This window comes from Oncorhynchus nerka, linkage group LG10 (genome assembly GCF_034236695.1).
Source record: "Oncorhynchus nerka isolate Pitt River linkage group LG10, Oner_Uvic_2.0, whole genome shotgun sequence".
Classification (NCBI taxonomy): Eukaryota; Metazoa; Chordata; class Actinopteri; order Salmoniformes; family Salmonidae; genus Oncorhynchus; species Oncorhynchus nerka.
In genome coordinates this window covers 64,358,591-64,370,777 of record NC_088405.1, presented here as the reverse complement: position 1 = coordinate 64,370,777, position 12,187 = coordinate 64,358,591, and the positions used below count along the sequence as shown (strand labels likewise).

The 12,187-nt window shown below is 43.5% G+C and overlaps 1 protein-coding gene across 1 annotated transcript in view; it reads right to left on the bottom strand.

The window, feature by feature from the left end:
- Window positions 1–11,275, bottom strand: part of LOC115136462 (sodium/potassium-transporting ATPase subunit beta-2-like) — a 64,998-nt gene extending 53,723 nt beyond the window's left edge. The window contains exon 1 of the mRNA XM_065023679.1: window positions 10,349–11,275. Coding sequence (XP_064879751.1) covers window positions 10,349–10,439 — 91 coding nt within the window. The 5' untranslated portion in view covers window positions 10,440–11,275. The remainder of the gene's footprint in view (window positions 1–10,348) is intronic.
- Window positions 11,276–12,187: the final 912 nt, after the last annotated feature.

The following is a 12,187-nucleotide window of genomic DNA, read 5'->3' as shown; positions in this document are numbered from 1 at the left end:
TCTTGGCGGTGTGTGTAAAGGTCGTTGGTGGAAGAAGGTGAGGACCAAGGTGCAGCATGGTACGTGTTCGGCATTTTATTAAATATAACTGAACACTAAATACAAAGTAACAAAAGGCACAACCGAAACAGCTCCGTCAGGTGCAACACACACTAAACAGAAAATAACTACCCAACACCCATAGTGGGAAAACAGGCTGCCTAAGTATGGTTCTCAATCAGAGACAACGATTGCCAGCTGCCTCTGATTGGGAACCATACCAGGCCAAACACATAGAAATAGAAAACATAGAACACAAAACATAGAATTCCCACCCCAATTCACGCCCTGACCATACTAAAATAGAGACATAAAAAGGGAACTAAGGTCAGGACATGACAGTGTGCTTAGGGCCGTTGTCCTGTTGGAAGATTAACCTTTGCCCTAATCTGAGGTCCTGAGCGCTCTAGAGCAGGTTTTCATTAAGAATCTCTCTGTACTTTTCTCCTTTCATCTATCCCTCGATCCTGACTAGTCTCCTAGTCCCTGCCTCTGAAAAACATCCCCACAGCATAATGCTGCCACCACTATGCTTCACCGTAGGGATGGTGCCAGGTTTCCTCCAGATGTGATGCTTGGCATTCAGACCAAAGAATTCAATCTTGATTTTATCAGACCAGAGAATCTTGTTTTCATGGTCTGAGAGTCCTTTAGGTGCCTTATGGCAAACTCCAAGCAGAGTGTCATGCGCCTTTTACTGAGGAGTGGCTTCTTGGTCATCACCTTGACCAAGGTCCTTCTCCCCCGATTGCTCAGTTTGGCCAGGCGGCTAGCTCTAGGAGGAGTCTTGGTGGATTCCAAACTTCTTCCATTTAAGAATGATGAAGGCCATTGTGTTCTTGGGGACCTGCACACATTTTTGGTACCCTTCCCCAGATCTGTGCCTCAACACAGTCATGTCGGAGCTCTACGGACAATTCCTTCGACCTCATGGCTTGTTTTTTATTCTGACATGCACAGTCAACTATGGGACCTTATATAGACAGGTGTGTGCCTTTCCAAATCATGTCCAATCAATTGCATTTACCACAGGTGGACTCCAATCAAGTTGTAGAAACATCTCAAGGATAATGATCAATGGAAACAGGATGTACCTGAGCTCAATTTAAGTCTCATAGCAAAGGGTCTGAATACTTATGTAATTAAGGTATATATATATATATATATAAAAATATATATATATAAACATCAATTTTAGAATAAGGCTAACGTAACAACATGAGGGGTCTGAATACTTTCCGAATGCACTGTATATGTCCACACTTACCATAAATTAGATTTGGTAGCTACTAGCTTGTCTAACTTAATGACCTGGATTTGTCTTTCTTTGCAATTAGTTTATGTTTGTTTTTGATCGTTAGCATTTAGCCTCTAACAAAAAAAAGTTAACGTCGGAGGTGTGGATGGGCATGAGTCTCGACAGACCTCAACATGTGATCTTTAACCAGAGATGATGACATTTGTTTCAAATACTGAAACTATCTGGTGGAATCTGATTTGTGGCTACCCGATTGGGCAAGTGACATTTTGTCCCGATTTGTATTTATTTTTTATTGTCTTCAAGACACGTTGAATTGCTTTGACTCTAGTGTTCCATTTGTAGGCCTACATGCGCATTTGCGTAGGAAAAAAGAAAACAAGCCAGGCATCATGCAGTTCTTCTCCATAAATTCCCTTTCCCCTCTGTGTCTCACTCACTCAATTGCGTTCTGACCACTCCCTCTACACACGTGTCCAGAGTGCACACACACACACATTCAGTAAAAGGCACATGACAGCCCGCCTGGAGTTTGCCAAAAGGCACCTAAAGGATTCCGACCATGAGAAACATGATTCTCTGGTCTGATGAAACCAAGATTGAACTCTTTGGCCTGAATGCCAAGAGTCACGCCTGGAGGAAGCATGGTGGTGGCAGCATCATGCTGTGGGGATGTTTTTCATCAGCAGGGACTGGGAGACTAGTCAGGATTAAGGGAAAGATGAACAGAGCCTCCCGGGTGGCGCAGTGGTCTAGGGTACTGCATCGCAACGCTAGCTGTGCCACCAGAGACTCTGGGTTTGCGCCCAGGCTCTGTCGCAGCCGGCCGCGACCGGGAGGTCCGTGGGGCGACGCACAATTGGCCTAACGTCGTCCGGGTTAGTCCGGTAGGGATATCCTTGTCTCATCGCGCACCAGCAACTCCTGTGGCAGGCCGGGCGCAGTGCACGCAAGGTCGCCAGGTGCACGGTATTTCCTCCGACACATTGGTGCGGCTGGCTTCCGGGTTGGATGCGCGCTGTGTTAAGAAGCAGTGCGGTTTGGTTGGGTTGTGTTTCGGAGGACGCATGGCTTTCGACCTTCGTCTCTCCCGAGCCCGTACGGGAGTTGTAGCGATGAGACAAGATAGTAATTACTAACTATTAGATACGACGAAATTGGGGAGAAAAAGGGGTAAAATTGAAAATTAATTCAATAAATAACTAAATAAATAAAAGATGAACAGAGCAAAGTACATAGAGATCCTTGATGAAACCCTGCTCCAGAGCACTCAGACTGGGGTGAAGGTTCACCTTCTAACAGGACAACGACCCTATGCACACAGCCAAGACAACGCAGGAGTGGCTTCAGGACAAGTCTCTGTATGTCCTTGAGTGGCCCAGCCAGAGCACGGACTTGAACATCTCTGAACGTCTCTGGAGAGACCTGACAGAGCTTGAGAGGATTTTCAAAGAAGAATGGGAGAAACTCCCCAAATACAGCTGTGCCAAGCTTGTAGCGTCATACCCAAGTTGATATTATGGTTTCAATAAATCAATCTTAAAATGGCACTTGTTTTTTTATTGACTGAATATATATATGGGGCAATTTAGCAATTAGGATTTGTTATCTGTAATGGTTATGATAGATTAGGCATTGATGTGCACTTGTGTTCTAAAAATATATTATAATGTTTATTTGCACGAAATGGTTAAAACAATTCACAAAAAAATAATACACCATTTTTTTACACACACACTTTCAGATAAAGTCAGGTGCCAGTGTGTGTGTGTGTCTTTGTGTGTGATTGAGTATGGCGGGTTGATAAGGGAATTTATATGTTTAAGGTAATGACTAAAGAATTCCACCCTGAAATGTAATTATTAAGATGATGTAACATATATAATGAATTAGAATGATAATCTTCAGTCTAATAAGGTTTGGTCGAGACAAGTAGAAATGTGTGTGTGTGTGCGACTAAGAAAATACAGAGAACAATTAAACTGTGTATGACCTGACCTGGTTAGAACTTACGACAGGACAGGGAGTCCTGTCAAGGTTCCTCTAATCTCGGGAGGAGGCAACTGCCAGCTTGGAACTGATAAACGAGTGGTGAGAACTATGAGGAAAGATACATTCCACCTACTGTTTGTGTGTATGTACTGTATGTGCGTGTATTAGGTAGGGAGGGAGTGAGTTATAAAATGGCATGTCTTTGTATTATGGACTTCAGAATGTTCTCTGAATAAACATTACGGACATTTTGCCTAATTATTTTTAAACCCAGGGTCTTACAAACCTTGGGGATTGGTCATCATTGGTAATTATTAGTTATCATCAGCCTCTAACCCTATTACAGGGGCTGAGTCACTGGCTTACTGGGGCTCTTTCATACCGCCCCTGGGAGGGGTGCGTCACCTGAGTGGGTTGAGTCACTGATGTGATCTTCCTGTCTGGGTTGGCGCCCCCCTTGGGTTGTGCCGTGGCAGAGATCTTTGTGGGCTATACTCGGCCTTGTCTCAGGATGGTAAGTTGGTGGTTGAAGATATCCCTCTAGTGGTGTGGGGGCTGTGCTTTGGCAAAGTGGGTGGGGTTATATCCTTCCTGTTTGGCCCTGTCCGGGGGTATCATCGGATGGGGCCACAGTGTCTCCTGACCCCTCCTGTCTCAGCCTCCAGTATTTATGCTGCAGTAGTTTATGTGTCGGGGGGCTAGGGTCAGTTTGTTATATCTGGAGTACTTCTCCTGTCCTATTCGGTGTCCTGTGTGAATTTAAGTGTGCTCTCTCTAATTCTCTCTTTCTTTCTCTCTCTCTCAGAGGACCTGAGCCCTAGGACCATGCCTCAGGACTACCTGACATGATGACTCCTGGCTGTCCCCAGTCCACCTGGCCGTGCTGCTGCTCCAGTTTCAACTGTTCTGCCTTATTATTATTGGACCATGCTGGTCATTTATGAACATTTGAACATCTTGGCCATGTCTGTTATAATCTCCACCCGGCACAGCCAGAAGAGGACTGGCCACCCCACATAGCCTGGTTCCTCTCTAGGTTTCTTCCTAGGTTTTGGCCTTTCTAGGGAGTTTTTCCTAGCCACCGTGCTTCTACACCTGCATTGCTTGCTGTTTGGGGTTTTAGGCTGGGTTTCTGTACAGCACTTTGAGATATCAGCTGATGTACGAAGGGCTATATAAATAAATTAGATTTGATTTGATTGGGATTGAAAATTCTCGTGACAAGGGTGACATCTCAAATCATAGAATTTACATTGATTAGAGATTACATCTGAAACCATTCTGATTAAATTCAGCGAACTCAATTAAAGGGAATGTTCTGAAGTTGATGTACAGTTTGATTTGATGTCTACAATTGATACTTGGCCAGTCAGCCTATGAAGTCATTAGATTAGGATTAAATCCTGCACTGATTTACTCACACTAAGAGATGCGAAGGGCTGGGGGGTTGAAGGTGATACAAATATAATGTGGCGCTCGGCTTTACCCAAATTAAAACGCCTCAACGTCATTGGAAAAGAGCCATATGAGGGCCTCCCGGGCAGTGCAGTAGCTGTGCCACCAGAGACTCTGGGTCCGAGCCCAGGCTCTGCCGCAGCCGGCCGCGACCGGGAGGTCCATGGGGCGACGCACAATTGGTCTAGCATCGTCCGGGTTAGGGGGGGTTTGGCCGGTAGGGATATCATTGTCTCATCGCGCACTAGCGACTCCTGTGGTAGACCAGGCGCAGTGCGCGCTAACCAGGTGCACAGTGTTTTCTCCGACACATTGGTGCGGCTGGCTCCCGGGTTGGATATGCGCTGTGTTAAGAAGCAGTGCGGCTTGGTTGGGTTGGGTTGGGTTGTGTTTCGGAGGACGCATGACCTTCGTCTCTCCCGAGCCCGTACGGGAGTTGTAGCGATGAGACAAGATAGTAACTATTAACAATTGGATACCACGAAATTGGGGTGAAAGGGGGGTAAAAAAAAATGTTGGAAGAAAAGAGCCATATGCCATTAGACTGCTAAATAGCTAACAGAATGTATTTAATTATATGCATACTCACAGGACTCCACACACTGACTCTACACACACGCACACACACTCACATACAATCATCATTTAGGCTGCTGCTACTTTGTTTATCCTATATCCTGATGCCTAGTCACCTTACCCCTATACATATAGAGTGATATGGTATTGAGTGATATGGTATTGGAACTGACTCTGTATATAGTATGCTTACTTTCTCGTGTTCTTCTTATTTCTTATTTTTATTTCATGTGTGTTTGTTCAACCTTATGTTATATTCAGCACTACATTGATATTGATTACTGCATTGTTCGGGTTGGAGAAAGAAATGCATTTCACTACACTTCTGCACTTGAAATTAAAAACTTTAATCTTGATATGCGCACAATTATTTTCATGAACATTTGAAATAGCTTCAGGTCGGGTGTTTATGACGTAGCGGTCATCGTTTCAAATCTCGCATGTTAGAACATTACCATATATTATTGCAGATCTTGGTTGTGCAGATTATCGTGCTGATCTTGACACTTAGCAGATATAATTTCTCTTATCAAAATAATTCTTCACTGAAACAAAACCTGCATTGTAATATTGATTGCAACCTAATAGCATGTAGTTGAAATCAATAGCACAAACCCACTACTTTTGCGTTTTGTATAGCCTTTTTGGGTTAATAACAGGCCTTATCAACGCTGAGGCTATTTGAAGTAGCAACTGGCCCTCAAATCTCGCTCTGCACCAGAAAACAGGTTAAAGTAATGAGTATTCAATCTCAAGAGGCCTACTGTAGTCTTTACAAAGTACAACAGAGAATAGTATTTTAAATGGTGGTCAATTTAATTTAAAATACACTACATGACCAAAGGTATGTGGACACCTCATGGGCATTAATATGGAGTTGGTCCCCCCTTTGCTGCTATAACAGCCTCCACTCTTCTGGGAAGACTTTCCACTAGATGTTGGAACATTGCTGCAGGGACTTGCTTCCATTCAGATTAGTGAGGTCGGGCACTAATGTTAGGCTCGCAGTCGGTGTTCCAATTCATCCCAAAGGTGTTCGATGGTGTTGAGGTCAGGGCTCTGTGCAGGCCAGTCAAGTTCTTCCACACCGATCTCGACAAACCATTTCTGTATGGACCTCGCATTGTGCACGGGGGCATTGTCATGCTGAAACAGGAAAGGGTCTTAGCCAAACTGTTGCCACAAAGTTGGAAACACAGAATTGTCTAGAATGTCATTGTATGCTGTAGCGTTAGGATTTCCCTTCACTGGAACTAGTGAAAATCTAGCCCGACCATGAAAATCAGCCCCAGACAATATTCCTCCTCCACCAAACTTTACAGGTGTCACTATGCATTTGGGCAGGTAGCGTTCTCCTGGCATCCGCCAAACCCAGATTCATCTGCCAGATGGTGAAGAATGATTCATCACTCCAGAGAACACGTTTCCACTGCTCCAGAGTCAAATGGTGGCGAGCTTTACACCACTCCAGCCGACAGTTCTTGTGCTGACGTTGCTTCCAGAGGCAGTTTGGAACTCGGTAGTGAGTGTTGCAACCGAGGACAGACAATTTCTACACTCTACGTGCCTCAGCACTCGGCGGTCCCGTTCTGTGAGCTTGTGTGGCGTACCACTTCACGACTGAGCCGTTGTTACTCCTAGACGTTTCTACTTCACAATAACAGCATTTACAGTTGACCGGGGGGGCTCTAGCAGGGTGCCACCTTGAAAGTCCCTGAGCTTTCCAGTATGGGCCATTCTACTGCCAATGTTTGTCTATGGAGATTGAATAGCTGTGTGCTCAATTTTATATACCTGTCTGCAACAGGTGTGGCTGAAATAGCCAAATCCACTCATTTGAAGGGGTGTCCACATACTTTTGTATATATAGTGTAGTTCCACTGCCTCAACCCTTATGTCCCAACCTGGTCACAGAGCATTTCGGATTATACTGTACATAAATGTACGTAGGCCGTCATTGTAAATAAGAAATTGTTCTTAACTGATTTGCCTAGTCAAATAGAGGTTAAATAAAAACATCTGATACACTCCATTTAATTTGTTTAATTTATTTCACCTTTATTTAACCAGGTAGGCCAGTTGAGAACAAGTTCTCATTTACAATTGCAACCTGGCCAAGATAAAGCAAAGCAGTGCGACACCAATAACAAAAAGTTAAACATGGGATAAACAAACATACAGGCAATAATACAATAGAAAAATCTATATACAGTGTGTGCAAATGTAGTAAGATTAGGGAGGTAAGGCAATAAATAGGCCATAGTGGCGAAATAAATCAAATGTAGCATTAACACTGGAGTGATAGATGTGCAGAAGATGAATGTGAAAGTAGAGATACTGGGGTGCAAAGGAGCAAATAAATAAATAACAATATGGGGATGAGGTAGTTGGGTGGGCTATTTACAGATGGGCTGTGTCAATGACTCCAGCTTCAGTGATTTTTGCAATTCCTTGTAGTATGACATGTTATGTTTCGTATGGCATGCATTCATTGGTGGATGTATGTGACAAATTTGCAAAATGTAAAATATGTTACAAATATTAAAAACGTATAATATGTTACGAATTCCAATTTGTTGTTGCTAATATTAGGTAGGCTAGGGGTTAGTGTTAGAGGTTAAGCTTAGGGTTAAGGTTAGGAGTTAGGTTGAAGGATTAACTTTAGGGTTTGGGGAAGGGTTAGCTAAAAGGATTAAGGTTGGGGGCTAACATGCTAACATGCTAAAAAATAAGTTGCAAAGTAGCTAAAATTGTGCAAGATGAGATTTGAACATGCAACCTTCAGGTTGCTAGATGTTTGCGTTATACGCCCACCCATCCACCTTTCATTAACCTTTTGTCTTACGCAACCATACCAAATGTAACATATTATACTAATTTAAGTGTCCGGGATTTACCATTTACTATGTTTCGTCTAGTCTATGAGATCAGGTTGTATGTCCAGACACATTGCGCATAAAACTCAGTGAAATTAATAAATACAAATAATAATGTAGGCAAAATTTCCTGAGCTCACACAAGCTCAAACCACACATAATGGCACATCTGAGCTTCAGCACAGCCTTGCACTGGACAGCTGTCACGTTCTGACCTTAGTTCTTTTGTTATGTCTGTGTTTTAGTATGGTCATGGCGTGAGTTGGGTGGGTTGTCTATGTTCCTTTTTCTATGTTTTGGGATTTCTGTGTTTGGCCTGGTATGGTTCTCAATCAGAGGCAGCTGTCAATCGTTGTCCCTGATTGAGAACCATACTAATGTAGCCTGGTTTCACTTTTGAGTTGTCGGTGATTGTTTCCTGTTGTAATGTTTGTTTCACATTTCAGGACTGTTTCGGTTTTCGTTTGTATCATTCACTTTGTGTTCAGTTGAATAAACTAAAATGGACACTTACCACGCTGCACATTGGTCTGACTTCTCCTACTCCTTGTCAGAAGAAGAGGACAATTGTTACAACAGCAACCAATCTTATTAACTTGATGCTCGGGTGAGGCAGAAGCTTTAAATTGCGCATTACAGGCTGTGCTACAATCTGTTCACAAATTCTACATTTCCGCCTGGTCAAATTGACTCTACGCATTCCTAAGTGTACAATTAAAGGATGCTCATGACATCATTGTAAAGCCTGTAGATAACGAGATGCTGCGGACCTGCTCATTTAAAAATAAAATAACTTTGACCATTTATTTCAAACTATGAAGCCGAAGTAGTAAAATTATAACTAAATGCAGTAACTGCATGCAGGCGGGTGTCCCGTGCCACTGTAAAAACATGCATGTTTGCTGGGTTCTTATCTAGCGTGAGTGGGAACATTATCATTTAGTTTTTCTTTACTTCTCCACTGCAGTGTATTTCTGGAGGCTAGACCTGGAACTATATCGTGCACATTAACGGGTTGGATTACTTCGCAACCAATTTCATGACTGGCTGACGAAGTTACTACTAGTAGCTAGCTAATATCGATGAGACGAAACTAAGCGTTTGTCAATTGTCATGACTCGTGCATGTTATGCATACCTATGCTATATATATATATAGCTTGTGGCAAGGCAGAAACAGTGTGTCACTCTTCATCAGCGTAAATAAAAACATATTGATGAGGAAACGACATCACCAGTGTGCAAATTAAAAACCCGAGCCAGCTAGTTGTTGTCAATTACAAATCTGTTTTGAATAACATGTTTTTTACGGTCGGGACTGACTGCGCGGTCTAAAGTGACTGATTAAACTGCTAGCTGTTGAGCATTTTGAACATGACAACTTTCAAGCAACCCAAATACTAGTTAGCTAACTATTATCGAATTAGGCATTTGTTTCATAACCCAAATAAGGTTACACGCTAGCATAATCTAGCCGGCATAATACTTTATAACCTTTTTTCGATCTGTAATGCTAGCTATCTATGCCATACCAACCTGCCTACACTGCGGGCTATACTTTGGGGTGCTGAAATCAGTAGTTTTTTATAAAGAAACTGATTTGTGTGTGGCGTCGGATCTCCAGTCCGCACACACTAGTCACTGTAAATCGTAAATCGTTGAGTTTAATCCGCTAGCCGCCCATCCAACCAGCTAGCGAAATACTTACACTACAGAAAATACTGTAATGAAACAGCAGGGAGCAGGTCTCGAACCCTCGACCTTTGAGCCCGAGGTCCGGCGCGCTATCGACTGTGCCGCAAAAGCATGCTCGTGCGGCTGTCGATTTCGCACGAGTTTATAAACCCAGGCTCGTTACATTACATTATTCAAGTCCAAGTTGAATATTAGTAGTGCTGTAGTAAATTATCTATTATACAGACATTTCAAATCGCACGAATACTTTTTAAACCTACAAATATAGCATGTTAATTTCAAGCAAAACACATGTAATTGGATTTCCCGATGTTTTGAAGCTTTCTTTACCCTTCGTGGTTGTTGCTAAACTGAACAATGGGCCTCACGTCATTAATGACAGACCTGTCTTCCTCCATGGTTTTAGAGGTAGAGGGGCCATATGTGCTGCATTGCTGCAGGCGACCATCACTACTCACCCCAGCTGCTCGCTGTCCTGCCACAAAATTCCCGCGTACTGGGGTTCCATATGGTGTCCTTCCAAGTGCTCTTCTCGGCATCTTTTGCCATTTCTAGATGTTTTTATTACCGGGCTTTATAGCCTAATGTAGATAGTCGTTAGGGTGATATGTGAAGTATCTAGCTGTGAGGTAGGCCTACACTACAAAACTTGTTACAGAGTTGCTCTGGAAACAAACGGGTGCCAATTACTCAGATAGAAAGCAGAAAACCGCTATCAAGTGCACAAATGAAGAGCTGCTTTGCAAGATGGATGAAAATCTGGCAGCTCCGTGCTAGGGTATCTAATTACAGTTAATGTTGACACTACACTCAGTACAACCCCGGCATCTGCCGTTCTCGTCCTGTTGATAAAAGGATATTAGAAGGGTGAGCCGGTTAAGGATCGATTCAGACCAGGTGTTAAAATTGTACGACAAGCGACAGTTTATTTCAGAGGGAGAATATCTGGTACACGTAAATACGGCTCTTCCGTTAGTTCGTGTTGGAACAGCAGGCAGAGAGAGCGTAAACAGTCAGCACAGCCCTTATATACGTCACAGAAAGTAGGTTGACCCTAGGAAGATCGGATCTCCGGATTGGTTCAGCTGGTTGTAGTCTGTAGTCTTCCGCCATTGGCTCAGTTGTCTGTCCGTCATCGTAGGATCTTCTTCGGGCACACAGTGTTCGGTTACATAGGAGATTATGTGTGTAATGTGGGAGCTATCCTGTAGGGGACCCCACAGGCTTTACTGTGAGTTGTAGCCATGTAATTAGCAGTAAGTTAGTCACCTGCATACGAAATAGCAATTCCTTACAGTCCGCATGCCGCAGAGTTTTGATGAGTGATGCTGAAATGTAGTGATACTGCAGTAAAGCGCTCTCTCTTCATCTCTCTCTCTCTTTTACCAGTCTCTCTCTCGCTCATCGTCACTCAAACCTCACCCCCTAACCATCCCTCTCTAACCAATCATATGCCCCCTACAACCTGTGTTGTTCAGTTAACGTCAGAGGAAGGACTTGAGTGACAAGCATTCCAACTAATTATAAGCACTGGAGATTCCAACTGCATCCTGTGCATGTGTCTAAAGACAGTGGTGCCACAGAAATATATGAAATATTTGGTGGGATTAAATGAGAGTCTTGAACATAGCTCATAGTCACATCCATCTGAATGAAATGTCTCCCCCTCAACATCCCCTTCCTGAAACACACACGGTGAATAATGCAGATTCCCCCGAGGATGTGTTTATTATTTTGTGGTTAATTCCCCTGCAGTCCTCTAAACCTGGCCGTCACAAGGGAAGGAAGGAAGAGGAAGGAGAGCCATATGGAGCTGACTCACACAATATCAATGTGATGCTTATTTGCACACAACTGGCAACTGGATGTCAATGATCACGTAGTTTACTGTAGAAGAGGCTAGCCAACAAGGAAAAGCAGGGTGATCTGATTATAGGCAGAGTCAGTATAAAGCCTGTCCAGATCTTTTGGGGAGTTGCCTTAGTTAAATTGATCCCTGCATTGCGTGGCGTCTGGTCTCCCAGTCAGTCTAATGGCAATGCAGGGTCAAGTCTAAAATCTGATGGATTACTCTGCAGTAGTCCCGGTGCCATATTATGACGTGGCCTGCTCTGCCGCTGGCATCCATCCGCGCGCGCGCGTGTGTGTGTGTGCGCGTGTGTGTACATACAGTATACTGCATTGATGAATCTCAGAGATTGGTAACTGGTACAAGCATTTCCCTACACCAGCAATAAAATCTGCTAAATATGTGTATGTGACCAATGAAATTTGATTTGATGAGAATGGTGCCCTCA